Genomic DNA, 19,330 nt, shown 5'->3' with positions numbered 1-19,330 from the left:
CCCCGGAAGATTACCTCCGTCGTTTGTCGTCTGCTTGCAAACAGTATACTACAAAGCCAAATGTTTCTCGTCTTCCAATTGAATGAAATCTTTATCTAAAAGAATGTATTTTTCTTCTCAAGCCCGAACACGTTTTGAAATAGTAGTACGTGTGACTACTGCAATTTATAACTATTAGGTTCTTTGCGTCGTCCCTAGGTGGTGTCGCGCACAGCGAGAAGGAAAAAGAAAAAAAAACGACGGGAAGAGTGACGCACTTTTCAAGAGGCAGCGACAACATCCCAGTGGCTCGCTGGCACCAATGATGCTGTCGATTTCTCTGTACAACCAACGAGTTATTTGTTTCGAGAAACAAAAACGACGCCGGAATTCACTTTCTGCCATTTCTTCAAACGCGTTTCGCACCGCCACCTGCTCTCCTCCTTCCTCTAGAAACGCCAGCGCAACAACCTGAGTTTCCAACAGAAGCGCCATTTTCTAGAATTAAACTATGGATTGGATTCAAACGTGCCATTCCGCAGCCGAAAAGGCCGCCTGTTGAATCCAATCCAATCCACCAGACGCGCCATGCGAAGCCGTATGATCGCTCCAAACTTCTCAACTCCCGTCGCGTTCGGACGAAATGCTCGGTGGGCGGATGATCGACAGGAGCGTGTCGTCATTTTGACGTCACCAAAAACGGGGCGGCGCCCCGCGGCTGGCGACGTCGGCGCGGAGTAGGCCAATCGCGCGCGCCGGTAACCGAACGAACGTTCCGAACAACCCATCTCCGATCGCACCCCTGATACTTCGAAAGTTGGAACACTTAGCCCACCTCGAACACTCGCGGCAAGCTTCCCCGAAGCCTGATTCCAGCCGTGTCATTGTTCATTGTGAGACCTTGTACGACCCGCCGTGGTTGCTCAGTGGCTATGGTGTTGGGCTGCTGAGCACGAGGTCGCGGGATCGAATCCCGGCCACGGCGGCCGCATTTCGATGGGGGCGAAATGCGAAAACACCCGTGTGCTTAGATTTAGGTGCACGTTAAAGAACCCCAGGTGGTCAAAATTTCCGGAGTCCTCCACTACGGCGTGCCTCATAATCAGAAAGTGGTTTTGGCACGTAAAATCCCAAATATTATAAAAGACCTTGTACGGTGCCTTTCGGCATTTGACCAGTGCGCTGTGGACACTCGCACGGTTTAAAGAAATTGGGTGGGCCAGTTATCTGCTGACCCTGGAAAGGTGTGAGGAAATCCTTCAGTCGCAGGGAGACGTAAAGAAGTTCGCCGAGATTACGGTTACGGTTACGCCGAGATTACGGATTACAATTTTACAGGAGGTTCCAGAGCCGATCGTATGAAGTAGAACGGCGTCAACGCTGGATCGCGCTTGTCCGACGGCAGACTGTTTTATGTTCCGGCGTTAGGCCAAATGCGTTAACGCTGAATTCCTTGCTTTTACAGCAACGATGGCAGCAACGGGGCACCTATAGTGCTTACCAGCATATGCAGCAAAGAAAGTACTTTGTTTCCACACTGTACCGAATTGAAGCTGTGGAACTCTTTCCCAATCCTCTCCCATTCAAACAGCGCCAGGACTTGCTGAGAGCTACGAGGAGGGGTTGCACCTGGCCACCGAGTAAGCACCTGCCTAAGCTGGCGTACACCCTCCTGCGCCCAGCATATCGACTCAGGGGCAGTTGAGATCAGCAAAATATTTGACGACGTGGTTTACTGGAAACTCCTTTGCAAGCACCGAAAAATTGCAACAAAAGAATTCTCGAATTTCCAGTAATTTGGGCGAAAATCTTTTCTCAGCGTAGTCTCACAAAACTGGTAAGTTCCTCACTTTTTTGTGTGTTTGGGGAGAGCAACGTCAGAATACCTAAGGTAGGTCTTACGAGCCGTTGGTACGCCCCACGTTCTTAGGTGACATGTTTTGGAGTCCCATTTGCCGTCCTGTATGTACAGGGCAACTACCACGGCGTGCTTGCACTTCCCTGCGATGCCAGCACGTCAATCGCAGCTGCCCCCTAAGATTTGTCTGCAGTCGCCGATCTGCAAGAACCAATGTCGCCTATAATTTCATGCGTCCACATCGTATATAACGAAGTAACTTACGCCGACCTTCACGCATCTCGCTTGTGCGGTGCTTTTCGTTTGCGGAATGCACCTAGCAGTCACTTCCGATTCGTGCGAGTTCAGCAGTTCCCTCACGTGCTCCGCTTCAAATAGACGACATCCTTTCTCCAAACTCTTTCCACGGAAAAAGCTGTTAAGACCTTGTAATTCCCGAAACCCGGCTAAAATTAATATCAGCACGCTGTTTCGCGCCATCACTACCGTTTGGCAGGCGTGCGTCTAATTGTCGTACAAAAATCCCTCACGTGACCTGATCCTAGGTGCCTAGGGACAGCATTGTTTAGGGATTTTTGAGAAGGCGCGATGGTGGCGCCGAGCGACGCCGTGGCGTGTCGTTCTCTGGACCGTTCTCTGGACCGCGCGTTGTTCAACATTGCTCATGTGATTGTACAGCCGCCCTGATTTTTAATAATATAGCGCGAGCGTCGACTGAACTGCTGGTGAGCGCCTTATAACGGCGATAAGCGTGCAACAAGAGCGTGCAACAACGCGAGTGCAACAAGGCAACAAGGCTCGTGCGCGAACTCTCGCCTTGTTGCACGCTTATCGCCGTTATAAGGCGCTCACCAGCAGTTCAGTCGACGCTCGCGCTATATTATTAAAAATCAGGGCGGCTGTACAGTACGTGCGTTGCTTGTGTGTTGGTTGTAGGTTCTGTGTTACTTGGCCGAAAGACGTGAGTAGTGGTGGTGCGGCAGTGCGGCTTTGGCCTCGGTGAGCTCTGGAACTACAGAATCTGCGTTGTGTGACCCGTGCTTTCTTGAGAACCCGGCGGTGGTGACAATTGAAATATCGGAGTGGCCTAGCGCCTCGGCAAGAAGTTCTGCGAACCGCGATGTGGCGTCGCCGTGTCCGACTTTGCTTAACGGACATCGAGGGATGTGCTGCTCGTTGCAAGTCATGTAAATGCAACTGCGTCGACCGCCCACTGTTCAGCGCTGAATGTGTGTTTGGTGCGCTGTGCTTGAAACGAGTGGTGCAGCCTGGCAGCGGGGGTAGCGGAGGAGCAGAGTGGCTTAGGGTTTGCTCGTTCACAGACATGTGCTCCCGTCTTGGTCTCATTAGCGGCTGTCGCGGGACTGCGGTGTGCTCCTTGCCTAGTATAAAGTTTACGACGCTAACACACAGCATGTTCACGTTTTTCCGCGCTATATGTCATTTGCATGAAGGCCGAGTTGAAAACGAGACATATAGTGTTCTTTGCGTTTGTGTGTTGTAAATTACTTTCTATTGTGGAAGTTCTGGGAGTCTTATTACGCAAGGAGTGCGAACGTAAACAAACACATATGTGTCTCTGAAATTTTCAATTACCCATAATACCTTTTACGACTGATAAGTGGCCTACACGGCCTGTGTGAATCAGCTACCGTATGTTGCGACGCTCTTCCGTGTGGTAGACTGATGCATGGTGCGCGTTTATTTCTGTACTGTTGTAAAAACCATTTGTTTATTCACTCAATACAAATGTACGGCTTCTTCGCCGCAGTACATTTTAGGTACGCGGTGAAGCATACTAAGAAGGGGGAGGGGGCCGCTATCAGCCAGCATAGTATGTCCACTCAGGCGACCTGAAAGGCGGAGTGTATGATTAAAGAACTCTTGCCCCTTTTCACTTTTAGTATGCTTCACCGCAGTACATTGCTTAGGCTTCACCGCGAAATATTAGTGTATTGCGAGAAAGATGATCCTAAAAAGCCTAATTATGCAAAGTTTCTTTTGTAGCTTGCTACACCGCAATACATGGGTGTAAATAAGCATTGTGCAGTAAAGCATACTAAGAGTGGAAAGGGCACATAGGTTTGCTCATTATCTTCAATTGTGATATAATTTGCAAGTGCATCTGTGCTCGTGGTAAGCTTCATTGACAATTGTTTGTACATTACAAATTCATATTGCAGGGAAGCTTACTAAAGCACATTCGCCATTATGGTATGTGTTATTCACCTTCAATGCAGGAGCGCAATGCGGATTCTTGCCCCTGCTTTTGTCTGGACTGCACATGCTCTTTGAGAATTGATTCATTGTTCATAAGTGCACTGGTACTTTACTCTAAACTGGAGGGCTCAAGTTAATATGGAAGCACAATTTTTATTAAAGGGACAAGATGTTGCCGAGATGGTTGCAGCACAGCTTTTTTTTTTCTTCCGGGCACCTTTTATACCTGAAGCTTCCATTGCAGTGTTTCGAACCTCTTTGAACCAGCACATAGTGTATATAAAAATTGGACACTGATTGGGAACATCACCTAAGTTCATGCCTATCTATAGTAAGAAGATGTAGCACGACCAGACAAAATAAAAGAAGGGGGTGGGCTGTAGCAATACTAAGTGTTAAATGGTGTTTTATCCTTTTCCTTGAGTTTTCTGTTTTTGTGCTTTTTATGGATCCTCCGCAGTAACCATGCGAGTGCCGAACTTGAGCTTGTTGGTTTCAAGTGTCGTGGTTGTTACTAACAGAACAGTGTGATAAATGAACAAGGGCTTGGAGGCATCCGTTCACCTTGCTTGCCTCATGGTGCTGCTTCATAAGCACCATGAGCATCCAGGCCAACTAGGAAGGGAGGATTGTTGCAATTGCTTCTGAACTTTATTGCCACCAAACCAACAGTGCTCTCAATGACAGCTTTTGGACAGTAGAATGCTTGCACCCAGCAAAGTCTTGAGAAGGAAGCATTCAGGATGTGCAAAATGGGCGTTTGAAGCTGGCAGCATTACTGAAGGGGCTTTGCCCATCTGCCCTCTTTATGGATACACAAAGATGATTTCCTCTGTAAGAGGGATTGTTTCAGAGGTCGTTACATGGCAACAGTGTTGGGTGTTTAGTAGCTTGTCTTTGTCCACTGTTAATAACCTGTTCCTTCACCAGTGCCCCGGTGAAGTGCCTACTTTTTGGACAAAATGTGCTCTCCATGCATGCATGCATTTTTAGCTTGTAAAGACGTCCATTACCCCTTGCCTCAAGCTGGTCCTTGCTGATGTCACCCAAGAAGGCATTGGGGAGTATGGCAATGTACACTTACAAAACACTGTTGATACCAGTAAAACCAAATTAATGGAGCTGTTGTTCTTTTTTTGTCCACTCCATCTTTGTTAGTTACAATGAGCAATGTCCGAACAGAAGGCATACGTAGTTGGTTGTGCATAGCCTGCGCACTAAGACTTGTTGGCATGTTATGACCTTAGCACAGTGCTTATATGTAAAAACCTTCTGATGTGTTGATGACTTCCTTCTCTTTATCATACTTTGCCTGATGGAGCCAGCAAGTGGGTCAACCAGATGTTCAACAGGCTTCCCACTAGTTTTCCCAGTCTCCTTTACCAGGGTGCTGCTCATAGATATGTTTTCTTGACCTTGCACTGCACTTCAACCATGGCCACACCTGCTAAACCTATAGCATGCAATCAAAAAAGTGCTATACATCATGTTGCTCCAAACTCGTGACATGTGCTACAAGGCCTTGAGGAACACCCTCATTTATTTACGCCCTCATCATACCGTACGAAGCTTCGCATGATAAGTGCGAGAATTAACATCTGCTGGTTTTTCAGTGTTATTCCTGTCCAGCTTGCTGAAAGCTATCCTGAGTGTTTCAAAAGCAAATGACTGCTGCTGGACAAGAAGTGCTTAAAACAAGGGTCGCTTTACCACATATGTCACACGAAATGAAAAAGGCTACTGAGTATACAGGCGGTTTACTTCACATCCAATAAGCTTGGTTCTCCCTTTGCTAGTGAGTGAACTCAACTTGCCCCGAATACATGGCCTGTGACAAACTATGTGCCAGGTGCTGTGTCCCCTGCAAAGCTGAAGATGTGTACGAGATCCTGACACCCTGCAGCGGCTTCTACACTGGGCAAACAGGCTACTGTAAAAACGACTGCCTTTACTAATATGCTAATAACATGAAAACGGGCAGAAATTTGGCTATTCATTGGGCCCAACTGCAGGTGCAAGGCACTCTTCCACCAGATGTGTGTTGTTCATTGCAACTGGAGCCATACAAATGCAGATAAAAACAATGATGTTTGAAAGTAGTAGAGTTGAACTATATTCTGCACAAGCAGTGCTATCTGCAGCGCTGGTACCTTATAGCCACAATTCATGGCTGCACCACCATGCAAAGGCACTATTCTTGAATTATTAACTTCTATTATAATTATGGTGGCCATATATTGCAATTACATATCATCCACATTGTGTGCAGTATGGTTAAATGTCAATTATGATAGCCATTCCTAATCTGAAATGCAACAAAAGAGCAAATATAGGCAACAAATTGCAATTCAAAGAGACAAAAGACAACCAGTGCACAGGATAAGTGACAGACTTCCTTTTATTGAAAAAGAAATGTCACATGTGTCATGCCACCAGCAGTGGGTAGCAATCTTTCAAGCTTGGGTGACGGAGGCAAAACTTAGCAAAATACTACAATCGCACTGTAAAACGGCCTTGGACACAAAAAAACGACATCAAATTGTACAGAATGAAAGGGCAAGACTCCATCTAAGAACAGTCTATGGCACCACATACTTGAAATGGTGTAAAAAATGTTGACATGCCCTACCCATAAAGAAAAAGCAACAAACGCAGAAAACACGCCTTAAAATGCAATGTGCAGAGCCTGAAACCAAGAAAAAACAACCCGAAAAAGGTTTCGCTAAGTCTTTCAACGATTAAAATTGTCAAACTGTATCATCACTTCTTAATGAACCTGCACAGCTGAAAAGGAAGGAAGGAAAGCCCAATAGCAGGGCTGCAGAAAATGTCACCGAACAAGTATACTTTCCTTACCAACGATACCTGTGGTTTAGTTGTGGTCTGTGTATAAACTAATTGTGTATAAACTTTTCTTGTTTAGAATGGTTTAGAGGATAGGGAAAAAATGACCATAAGAGCACCAGGTGTATGCATAGTCTACGCACAAAAAGTCACTGCTTTCTTACTTTTTTTTCTCTCTACTACAATTCATGAGTTTTAAGTGCCTTAATAGCACTGCTAACATCCTACTGCAAAACACAAAATTGGGCAACTTGTAGCATAAAGAAAATTGCAGTTTCACTCATAATGGGAAACAATGATGCAGTAGCTGGTGAAATATGCGCAGGAGGCTTACTTCATGCAGTGTTTGTTGAAGTGAACACTTGCCAATGCAAGTCGGTAATCTCCTTAAAAAAGTAAAATAAGTAAGAGTCGTATTTATTTGTGGGAGTTGTGCCTCACAGTGTTAACGTGGAAAGACTCGGCTTTTCTTCCTCCTCTTTCATATCCGGACTTAGCCACTGATCTACATCAAAACAACACTTTAGCTTCTTACTGCTGAATTCGTTTTGGTTTTCTCAAATCTATATTTGGGCTAGCCATTGCTAGGTCTTGCGCTTTGCTTGAGGAAAACAAGACACCAACAGCTCCATCCAGTAAATCTGAGAAGCCAAGCACTAGAAGAAGATTAATGAAGCAGGTGCACCCAATCATTGTCATCACATGTAAGAAGAAAATTTAACATAGGACTGCCTTCACAAGTGGGAAGGTGATGTGTAAGAACTTGAAGGTGTGGATGCCAGCTCTATATACAGTATGCAGACATTGAGCAGGTGTTAGCCAATCATGGCACCTGTTGGCTAGATCACGCTCTCCGCGATTGGTATTCACCGCGACTGAACCTTCAGCAGAGTGGCTAAAATGTAGAATTGTGGACTGCTACTCTTTTGATCATATGTTTCAATCCTCGCAGCACAATGAGAACATTATTTGCAATATTCCAGCAAGAAATTCGGGAATTCCAGTGACAACACCAGTAACATCAGAACAACCAGGGGAGTTCGCCCATAGCAGCTATTGCTGTAAAAAAGAAGACTGGCATAAGCACGAGAATTGAGATGGGCATACTACATGCCTTTGTTCTGGTAGTGGTCCACTACTTTGGTGCTACAGTTAATGATCTCCACTGTCACTGCACATAAGAGTTCTTTAATTATACACTCGCGCACCCGCCGCCTCTCAGATCGCCTAAGTTGACATACCATGCTGGCTGATAGCGGCCCCCTCCCACTTTTAGTACGCTTCATCGCGTAACTAAAATGTACTGCGGCGAAGAAGCCGTACATTTGTATTGAGTGAATAAACAAATGGTTTTTACAACAGTACAGAAATAAACGCGCACCATGCATCATTCTACCACACGAAAGAGCGTCGCAACATACGGTAGCTGATTCACACAGGCCGTGTAGGCCACTTATCAGTCGTAAAAGGTATTATGGGTAATTCAAAATTTCAGACACATATGTGTTTATGTTTACGTTCGCACTCCTTGCGTAATAAGACTCCCAGAACTTCCACAATAGAAAGTAATTTACAACACACAAACGCAAAGAACACTATATGTCTCGTTTTCAACTCGGCCTTCATGCAAATGACATATAGCGCGGAAAAACGTGAACATGCTGTGTGTTAGCGTCGTAAACTTTATACTAGGCAAGGAGCTAGCACACCGCAGTCCCGCGACAGCCGCTAATGAGACCAAGACGGGAGCACATGTCTGTGAACGAGCAAACCCTAAGCCACTCTGCTCCTCCGCTACCCCCGCTGCCAGGCTGCACCACTCGTTTCAAGCACAGCGCACCAAACACACATTCAGCGCTGAACAGTGGGCGGTCGACGCAGTTGCATTTACATGACTTGCAACGAGCAGCACATCCCTCGATGTCCGTTAAGCAAAGTCGGACACGGCGACGCCACATCGCGGTTCGCAGAACGTTTTGCCGAGGCGCTAGGCCACTCCGATATTTCAATTGTCACCACCGCCAGGTTCTCAAGAAAAAGCACGGGTCACACAACGCAGATTCTGTAGTTCCAGAGCTCACCGAGGCCAAAGCCGCACTGCCGCACCACCACTACTCACGTCTTTCCGCCAAGTAACACAGAACCTACAACCAACACACAAGCAACGCACGTACTGTACAATCACATGAGCAATGTTGAACAACGCGCGGTCCAGAGAACGATCAGGACGGGGACGAACACGCCACGGCGTCGCTCGGCGCCAGCATCGCGCCTTCTCAAAAATCCCTAAACAATGCTGTCCCTAGGCACCTAGGATCAGGTCACGTGAGGGATTTTTGTACGACAAATAGACGCACGCGTTTGGCAGAGTGACAAACACACAGCGCAGGCTGGTGACGCCATCAGTAATCCTACCGCATTTGAGCAGCTATTCGTCAGATGGCGCTAGGGGTCCGGTAGACAGGCCTACCACTTGCAACGTACCGCTGCTGCGGATTTGGCGGGAGATGTAACTGCTGTTCCCGACGGTAACGACGCTATTGTTCCTCGCCGCGTTGCGGAGGCGAAAAGTGCGATAAGAGTTCGCCATTCTACACGATAGCGCGTGCAGGGCTCATTCTATCTCTCGTTGACGCTGATCTAGGCAAAGTGTCTGACACCACTGAGTAGCCATAAGCTCGGTAAAGGAAGCCACCACGCTCTTGTGCGAGCATAGGATTCGTGCCCGAAGACACGCCATGCCGCATCCTCGACAGGGACGAGTGTACCGTTTTCGCCACCACGTCGCCGCCAGCGTCAATTGGCGACCGACGCGGTTCGTCGACGAGGTTCCCAGTTCACGCGTGTGCGGCCTCTGCCGCATGATCCCAAAACGGACGGTGCTGTTGCCGTGCGGTCACACTCTGTGCCAATCTTGCCACGCAGCCAGTCTCGAAGGGGCTGCTGGGCACTGCCCATTGGATCGAGTGCCATTCGAAGAATCGGAGTGCGTGGGTTGCGAATTCCCTACCAGAATAGCGAACACCGTCAAGGTAAGGAGGAAAGAAAATTTCTGTCACTTCTTTCTTTTGTTCAGGGGGGGGGGGGGGGGGAAGGCGGAAGGCAATTATGCATTACTATTCCCATAATTCCGCTGCGGCATATGTGCACGCCTAACGATTAGAGTGCCCGGCACTTTTACCATTGCCGAACAGTAATACGCAAATTCACCCTAACCAAATGTTACTCTTTAGCGTCTGTCAAAACTAACACAATAGAGCAACACAAATTGACTGTAGGGAAAAGAGGGGGAAGGCGAGAGATGGAAATTCAAGACGATGATCAAAAGGAGAACAAGGTGAAAGCAGGAGCCAGCGTTTCGACAAGTGGACTCGTCTTCAAGGCCACCTATGCTTTTCCCGCCACCGTATATGTAGATGGGGTTCAAATATGGGGGAGAGGGCGTAAGGCGGGCGGGTGCGGCGACGAGCGCAGGTGTGTTAGCGTGTGGAATTGAGAATGATGGAGTGCTGTGCACAAGGCCAGGAGCCCCGTCGTCTGCCAATCACGTGTCGGCGCCCGCGTGTTAGCCGGCGTGTCAACGGCGTCTGACATGCCGGCTGAAAAAAAAAAAAAACAGCAGGGAAGGAAGGAAAGGGCGAAAAAGCGCTAGGAAACCAAACTAAATGTTGTTGCCTATAGCTTCAAATTTAGCATCCCGGATGTATTCTAAAGCTCCCTTTGAAACGTTTATGCCTGTTGGTTGCAGTGTCTCTAACTTATGGATAAGGTATCATCCTCTGTATTTTCTTTCTCTTTCCCACAAGTAACGTTGGCTTCTGCAGTTCTGCTTTCACCTAGTTTTCGTTTTGCTCATCGTCACAAACTGACTGTAGCCTCATGTGAAATATTCTGTTGGAACTCCGTATTTACTTAATTCTTAGTGTCACAGATAAGAGATAAATAACAAAAAGGCAATACATTGAAATGTGCGACGTCACACTGACTTTTGGGCTTGTCGTTTCTGCGTTAAATTCAAAGGCAAACTGGTAATGATTAATCACTTCAGTGACAATTCAGTGATAATTCAGTGACAGTTAATCACTTTCTATGCAAACATTATTCTTCTTTCCCTTGAAATTTGCACTGGAAATTCAGAAAACGAGATGGGGTACCACTACAAAATAATTTCACCAGTTATTCTTCTAGAAGATGGTGTTACTCCTCAAAAAGTAGCTTTTCAGCGAAATTTTACTTTTAGACATTATTCCTCAACCTGAACCACTCCCCCCCCCCTCCCCCCCCACTCCCTCACAACTACCCTATAACAGCTATCTTGGCCCGTAGTGGGTGACCGCATTTCTTTGAGTAGCAAGCTAGCATGCGAAAAGCATATGGCGGTCTCCACTGCACAAGAATGCTGCTGTACTCGTAGATAAGTTTGGAGCTGGAAGAATAGTTCAACAGTGGGCGCATTTTTCCTCGATTCTCGCTTACCAAGGCTCATTCTTGTGTGGGAGTAGCTGTGTTGCTATTTAAAAGCATAACTAAGTGATTCACTTTGACCTAGTATTCGTGTTTGATGCATCTTTAATGTTTAGACAGCGACAAATACTGCTTGTTGATTTTGAGCGTATTTGCTTCCCCAAAGAATCTGGCGATAACGCCGGTTCACACCGTAATTCATGTAAAGGTATGTTTTAAAAGTGAGGGACAGGTATAGAAGTCGCTTTAGTAAAAATAGCTTGTCGGCCAAAAATTTTAATGTGGGTTATTTATATATTTTATTTTCTGTTAAGGTGTACTGCTGGAACGAAGCTCACGGCTGCGAGTACACGGACACCATGGACCGCATGCTGGAACACTACGAGAACGAGTGCACATTTCACACAGTGCAATGTTTGCGATGCGGCGAGGGAGTCCAGCACAGAGACCTGGCAACGCACTACGCCGCCGGATGCAGTGCCGGTGCTTCTGCCCCGATCACGGAGTCCTCGGAGCATACAGCACTGACCCTTGCAGACGTGAACGCTGCCTTTGAAGACATGAAGGCCATGTTGGGATGCCTCAACCACGACCAGCTGCTGCCAGTGATTCAGAGTCAGTTGAATGAGCTTACGGAACAAGCCAGAAACCAGGAAGTCAGCTTAGCTGGGATCACTCACGAGCTCGGGGCACGCGAGCACAATTTAAAGGCCGAGATGCATCAAATCGCAGCCATGATTTCATCGACCGTGGCGCACCAGCGGACGTCTCAGCAAACTCCATTGGAAGAAGCCAGCACGTCGAGGTCGCTGTCGTTGCACTCGAAACTGGCTCTGATACTTCTAAAGTTGGAAGGTTTAGCGCACCTGGAAAACTGGCGGAAAACTTCCCAGAAGCCCGATTTCGGCCGTGTCATTGCTCGTTGTGAGATTTTCTACGGCAGAATTTCGCATTTGACCAGTGCGCTGTCGACAAACGCGCAAATTAAAGGAGAGCGGTTGGTCAGTTATGTGCTGACACTGGAAAATTGTGAGGAAATCATTCAGTGGCAGGGAGAAAGAAAGAAGTTTGCTGAGGAAAGGAAGTGGCACACGAGGGACACGTACTTCACGAATGCCGTTTGGAAGTACGGTACTTCTACCCTCTCTCTGGAGATCGAGTTTAACGGGGCGCTGGTGGACTCTCAGTGTTGGCCGCCTTCCTGGAAGGTAACGCCTTTCTGGAGGGAAACATCCATTGGACGTTGGTTGACTCCCGGTGCCAAGCGTTGTTACTGCATGCGCATTGATCCCTCATTGCCACACTTCCACCTCAAATTTACTACAGACATTGCCTCGATGGAAAATGACGGCTACCTCCGAGATGGAAAGATGGCGTTCCATATCTTCCTACGCAGTAAAGATGTGGAAGGTAGCATCAGAGGAGCACCCTAACGTTCGTCATCGCAGAATGTGTACGGCACCGGAGAATCCTCCTCGCCACTTCAGAAAATGTGTCACATATGCTTAGCGAATTTTCGATCTCCTTTGTCCTAAATAAAGCGAGCTCTGCGACATTTCTTTTTTTTTTAAATTTCCTATCCTTTGTAACCGTCAACCTATTGTTTTCCGACTTTACTGGCCGTTCGTTTTCTTTATTTCTCGTACTAATACAATCGTTGTTCCGAAATATTGTGCTCCTCGAGCGGTTTCTGGCCTTATGACATTCACCCCGATATTTTTCTCTCGATTATTGCCGTGCGGCTGTTAAAGCGATTGATTTCAAGGCGACGTTTGTGCTTGATACTACGCTGTAGTACCACGCGTTGTCCCGTGTCCGAAATACGCGGCCAATGTTAATGCACTGCAACGCATTTATTTATTTATTTATTTATTTATTTATTTATTTATTTATCCTTCAACGCCGGAAGGCGTTACAGAAGGGAGTGGGACAAAATACAGAGCATGTGCAGATAACAAGCTATAACAATAATAAATAAATTTGAAAGTACGGATTAACAAAAGTATTCTTCAATAGTAGTTCTAAAAGCACATGTGTCGGTTACGTTAACAATTGAGGCCGGTAGATTATTCCATTGTTTGGTAGTTTTAGGAATAAATGAAAAAAAAAATTGGTTCGTGCGACAGTGTGGAACGCCCAATTTATGGCGATGGTCAGTACGCGATTATGTGTATGCAGGTCAGGACAAAAGTTCACTTTTTTAATTCTGGATTGTAGCAATAAATTTTGTGCAGCAGTGATAACCGTGCTAACTTCCTACAGGATGAGAGGAGAGGGAGGTTTAAAGTAACCTTCATAGACGTTACGCTTGATGTCCGAGAATAGTTAGTAATAATGAAACGTGCGCTGCGATGTTGTATTGACTCTATTGCATTTGTTAAGTAATCCAAGCCAGGGTCCCATACAGAAGAGGCATATTCAAGCTTAGTAGGTATTAGTGTTTTGTATAGAAGTAGCTTTAAGTCAGCGGGCGCCATATAGAAATTGCGACGGAGGTAACCAAGCGTACGTTTACACTGTTAGTGATGTGGTTTATGTGTGTTTGCCAGGAAAAATTAGATGTTATATGGACGCCTAAGTATTTATAGGAACCGACTTCTTCGAGCACACAGTTCTTCAAGTGATAGTTGGATAGGTTAGGCGAATCAGTATTGCGGGAAATCCTCATTAGTTTGCAATTCTGGCTGTTAAGTCGCATTTTCCGAGTGTCGCACCAGTTAGTTACCTTGTCTAGATCAGATAGTAGCTTTAGAGTGTAAGAATTTGATGATTTTACTCTGAATATGACACAATCGTCTGCGAATAACCTTATGGAGGACGCTACACAGTTAGGCAAATCATTAATATAAATAAATAAAGCAAGGGTCCGAGAACAGAACCTTCCGGCATCCCGGAAGTGACAGGGCAAAGCGATGAGTCAAAATTCTTAGCTGAGACAAATTGTGTTCTATTAGATAAGAAGTGTTCAATCCATGATACAATATTACGCTCAATGTTGAGTGTATTTAATTTTGGACAAAGTAATTGGTGAGAGACGAGATCAAATGCTTCAGAAAAGTGTAAGAAGATGGTGTCAATGTGAAATCCATTATCCAACGGGGCACCGATTTCATCTGTAAATGAAGTAAGTTGAGTTTAACAGGAAAACAATTTACGGAACCCATGCTGACGAGATGAACAAAATGAATTTGTTTCTAGGAAGTTGATGAGATTAGAGTATATTATATGCTCGAATTTTGCATGGCACACTTGTTAAGAGAAATCGGCCTGTAATATAAAGGTGAATTTACGACGCCAGACTTAAATAATCGAACCACCTTGCCGACTTTAAAATCCTTTGGTAATCAGCACAACAGAATAGATTGCGAAAAGATGTTGCACAAAATTATGGATAAGTACACTTCGGTATTTTTCAAAAACTTAGAATTAACATCGCCTATTCCTGACGATGACGAAATCTGTAACTTACGAATCTAGTTCACGACACTATCGTAATCAATTAACAAGGGCTCCATCTGAGGAAAATTGATCTTAACAACTTCAGGTAGAAAAGCATAGGGCAACGCGTTATGCAAAAATGATTTCGAAAACACTTCATTGAGTGCAGAAGAACATTCTTCTTGCGGAACAACAGCACCATCTACACCAGTTAGCGATATTGTGTTACATTGAGAACCCTTGACAGTTTTCCAATTTTTTTTTAGTATTTTCAGTCGGCAGAGATGGAAGTGTATTTTAAAAGAAAACGCGTTTAGCTTCTTTGACTGCGTTTTTAAACAGTGAAGATACCTGCTGATACGCACGTAAGCTATCAGTTGTGTGCCGTTTTTTTTTAGTTTGGCGAAAGAGCCGCTTCTTCCTGTTCGAGATACGTTTTAGGGATGCATTAAACCACGCTGCTCGATGGTTACACCGGACAACTCGCAGGGGTATGTATTTTTGTACTAATTCATTAAAAATATTCTTAAAAAGCGACCAGTTCTGTTCAACGCTCCGAGTGTAAAAGTCCATTCGTCCATTTGTCCAAAGTCCATATGGACCACTTATCATCGTTAAGGTTTGCCGCAATCGCTTGAATCTCGGTCTGCTGTGCCTCGCCTTTCCACGCCGCCGTCCTCGAATGGTTGGGTCCTTGTGATCAGCTTCTGATGCGTCACACAGCCTAGGAACAACCAATCGCGCCCACCAGTGACCGCCGGGGATCGAACTCGCGACCCTTCAGAAATTAAAAGTGAGGAGCAGGACACACGAATGATTGCGTCACCGCGCTGCTTCACTGCTCGGAAATTTTGGTGGCGTGTTCCACGTCATCCAGACCCCGCGTGCCCTGTCCACTGCTTCGTTAAAAAAAAAATTATGGGGTTTTACGTGCCAAAACCACTTCCTCAGTATGAGGCACGCCGTAATGGGGGACTGCAGAAATTTCGACTACCTAGGATTCTTTAACGTGCGCCTAAATCTAAGCGCACGGGTGTTTTCGCCTTTCGCCTCCATCGAAATGCGGCCGCCGTGGCCGGAATTCGATCCCGCGACTTCGAGCTCAGCAGCCGAACACCACAGCCACTGAGCAACCACGGCGGGTGTCCACTACTTCGTCTGGCGTCCCGTCTGAAGCCGCAGTTCTTTTCCTCTTTAAAAAGAGATTCGAGGCCCGTGTGCTCGTCTTCCGAATACTCACAGAAGGCAGTGCCGTAGAGGAACAGCATGGCATTATACTACAGCGTGTTTTATTTTAATGTTGACAGAAATACTTTTTTTTTATTCGCCTGTGGAGGTCGGCACAAATCGACTTATTCCGCTGAAGTACTAGGAGATGTATGGATTACTTGAACGAAAAACCAATGCGCACACTCCACTAATAGGAAAATTGAATTGAATCAGTATACAACTAGTTACTTGAGCAGATATTTATTTATTTATTGATTTATTTATTTATTTATTTATACATACTGCAGCGCAATTTGCGCTATAGCAGGAGTGGGTTAAGAAAAATGTACAAAAAATTCATTGGGATACACAGCGGTAAACACAAGTGAACACTTTTAAAGAGCACAGATGAAAGGAAAATACACAAAAATATAAGTGAACACTTTTACAAAAGAGCACTGATGAAAGAATACACACGAAGTTATACAAATGCTACCAGGCATACCCATGCCTGATTAAGCCCATACCCATGATTATGCATCTGGGATGGCGGTTGCAAAAATTTGGGATGAGCATCAGCGAATGGACCCAGGTAGTGAATTCCAGTCATCGATTGAGCGGGGAAAAAAGCCGAATTTGAACATGTTAGTACGTGCGTAGTAGGGTATTAAGTTTAGGTCATGATGCCTTCTCGTTGATGATCCCGGCGCGAAGTTAATGGAATTATCATTTGAGAGCCTAACTAAAGAATTGACAATGCAATGCAAGAATTTTAATGATTCGACACGGCGACGAGAAGAGAGCGTGTTTAGGTTCAAGGAAGAAAGTGTTGAAGAGGGCGAAAAGTCGCGATCGTAACGATGACATATAAATCGCACAGCTTTTTTCTGTATAGCCTCTAGTTTATTAATCTCTAACTGCTTATGCGGGCTCCAAACTACAGATGCATAATCAAGAACAGGGCGGATTAGAGATTTATACATAACTTTGTCTTTAGGAGATCGGTTTAGCGTTCACCTCAAGTAACCTAATTTTTTTAGCGCTTTACTGCATATGTAGTCAATGTGTTTGGACCATGACATGTTATGCGTAAAAATTACACCAAGATACTTAAACTCAGAAACCTTATCTACTGTACGGCAATTGGACGAGTAACTGAAAAGGGAGGGGGAAGATTTGTTGCAGAAAGACATCAGAACGGTTTTATTGAAATTAATGTTCATTTGCCAAGTGTTACACCAATCGCAAAACCTAGAAAACGACTCTTGAAGGCGATAATGATCATTAGAAGATTTAATCACTTCATATAGAACGCAGTTATCAGCATAGAGACGAATGTTAGAAGAGCAGTGAAGTGGCAAATCATTTATGTATAATAAATACTGCAATGCACGCACTAAATTCAGCGATTTCACCAGGTTCGTCCGCTTCTGATGAAATTTTGAGAGTAGCACGAGGTTTGAGAAAAGCCTTGTCATGCTTGCGGTGAAAATGGGCTGTTGTTCCGCTTCATATTTTTCTTTTAACAAAGCACCAAACACGGCCGCAGCGGCCGCATTTCCATGCGGGACAAATGCGAAAACACGCGTGTACCATGCACACTTACGTGCACATGGAAAAAATCCCCCGTGGTCAAAATTAAACCAGAGTCACCCACTACGGCGTGCCTCACAATCATATCATGGCTTCGGCACGTAAAACGCCAGAATTTGAAAAAAAATACACACACACACACAACAAAAAGCGCTTTTTTTGCGCATTCAGGCTAGAATGTTAATGCAGCACCATCGCATCTAGTTGCAAACTTTCAAAACGCGGATTCAAAACTGATGTGATACTGAGAATTCGTTTCTACTAAATATAGCCGTCCAATTCACCGGAATATGTGGTTTAACGAAGTAGCTTAAAAGCTAAATAACACAAAAATTTAAGCTTTAATTATACGTATAATTAGTTTGATAACGGGGAAATCGGACATCCACCAGTTCGTAGCAATTGCTACGAAGGAAACCCATACGGGTTCCTCGAAAGAAAACCCTCACAGTTGAAGAAAAATTCGTCCTGGTCCGGGACTCGAACCCAGGACCACGTCCTTTCCGGGGCAGCCACTCTACCAGCTGAGCGTTGCGGGCTTCCGCAGAACTACTACGTCAAATAATTAGTTTGATTTTTTTATGCAGATAATGTCTGCCTCTGAGACCAACTCAAAAAGTGGAATTGTGCAACGTGTCCTAAGTGATTTGTAAAAATCATGTTAACAATATAATTAAACGTCCCGTATGTATCGCAAGCATCAAGCCTCTCCCGGGTCGATGTTTGATGTGAGGCATCCTTCGCTGCTTCAGTAGCTACGATATCAGAGTAGGAGATACTTCGGATAGCTTTCCTGCCTACCCCTCTTTTGGAACGCTTTTTCTTATACTCAGTATAATTTGTGTCACGTACTTATAAGAGACTGTAATGATCATACCAAAAAAACAAACTCTATCCTTACGCAACAAATTTATTCCTTGCGAAACTATTGGAAATATAATTTGACGAGGGACGAATGTTTCTCTTTGTAAAAATATTGATTTTTACATGGTATTCCTCAAATAACGCAGCAAAACAACCGCAACACTTATGTTATTAGACCAAACGTAAATGATGTGTTAGGCTATATCATCTTTATTTCCAAGGGGCAATTATTAATTGTTTTGTCATCACAACATGACAAAACATTCTGATAGTAGAGTTACATCTCATTTGGCCTTCTCAAAAACTTCCTTCCTCCGAAGCAAAACGATCGCGTTCTTTTCATGTATTTTTTATTTATTTATAAGTTGGTTTATTTCATTTTATTCGCGAGCATCCGATATATAGGAAAGGCGTTTTGTCTCTACTTGAGACGAACTAGATTTTATCTTGGTGCCCAATTCAATCAATCAATCAATCAGCTTTATTTCCTTGGAATAGGAGGAGTACGGGACTAAAAGCTTGAGTAGCTCGTCAAGCCGACTCTAATCCAACTCTAATTCGCCGACTTATGTTAATGCAAATGCAGATATGCTCTCCATGCATTACCTATGAACCATACATGAACTTTGCTGCATGTAGGAGGCAAGGATTGATTTTACCAACTCCTGCAATCAAAACATTGTTTTAGAAACACGTCAGGCTGAGTGAAAAATGACGGAAATCTGCAAATTATAGGTCGCAGAAGTGTAAGCTCCGAGTTCTCAGACTGAAAACTCTGCACAAAAGGGGATATCCCAGTTGTTTGTATTGGACATGTGAGAGCGAACGTTTCCATATCGCGACACTGGCGTCAGCGATATT

The 19,330-nt window shown here is 45.0% G+C and overlaps 1 protein-coding gene and 1 long non-coding RNA gene across 3 annotated transcripts in view; one reads left to right on the top strand and one right to left on the bottom strand.

Moving 5' to 3' along the window:
* Nucleotides 1-4,410: 4,410 nt before the first annotated feature.
* LOC142557382 (uncharacterized) overlaps nucleotides 4,411-19,330 on the bottom strand; it is a 75,257-nt gene continuing 60,337 nt past the window's right edge. Inside the window, exon 3 of the long non-coding RNA XR_012822765.1 lies at nucleotides 4,411-4,889. This is a non-coding gene — a long non-coding RNA (uncharacterized LOC142557382). The remainder of the gene's footprint in view (nucleotides 4,890-19,330) is intronic.
* Nucleotides 9,400-13,336, top strand: LOC142557378 (uncharacterized). 2 transcript variants are annotated; one of them, XM_075669175.1, is made up of 2 exons: nucleotides 9,400-9,933; nucleotides 11,680-12,979. In XM_075669175.1, the coding sequence occupies exons 1-2, from the start codon at nucleotides 9,640-9,642 to the stop codon at nucleotides 12,796-12,798; spliced, it is 1,413 nt and encodes a 470-aa protein (XP_075525290.1). In that variant the 5' UTR covers nucleotides 9,400-9,639; the 3' UTR covers nucleotides 12,799-12,979. The 2 variants fall into 2 exon arrangements, with proteins under 2 accessions (XP_075525290.1, XP_075525291.1); XM_075669176.1 differs by lacking the exon at nucleotides 9,400-9,933 and adding an exon at nucleotides 10,564-10,670 and having other exon boundaries at nucleotides 11,680-13,336.

This window comes from Dermacentor variabilis, chromosome 9 (assembly GCF_050947875.1).
Source record: "Dermacentor variabilis isolate Ectoservices chromosome 9, ASM5094787v1, whole genome shotgun sequence".
NCBI lineage: Eukaryota > Metazoa > Arthropoda > Arachnida > Ixodida > Ixodidae > Dermacentor > Dermacentor variabilis.
The sequence above is the reverse complement of the archived record's forward strand: the minus strand, read 5'-3'. Positions and strand labels throughout refer to the sequence as shown.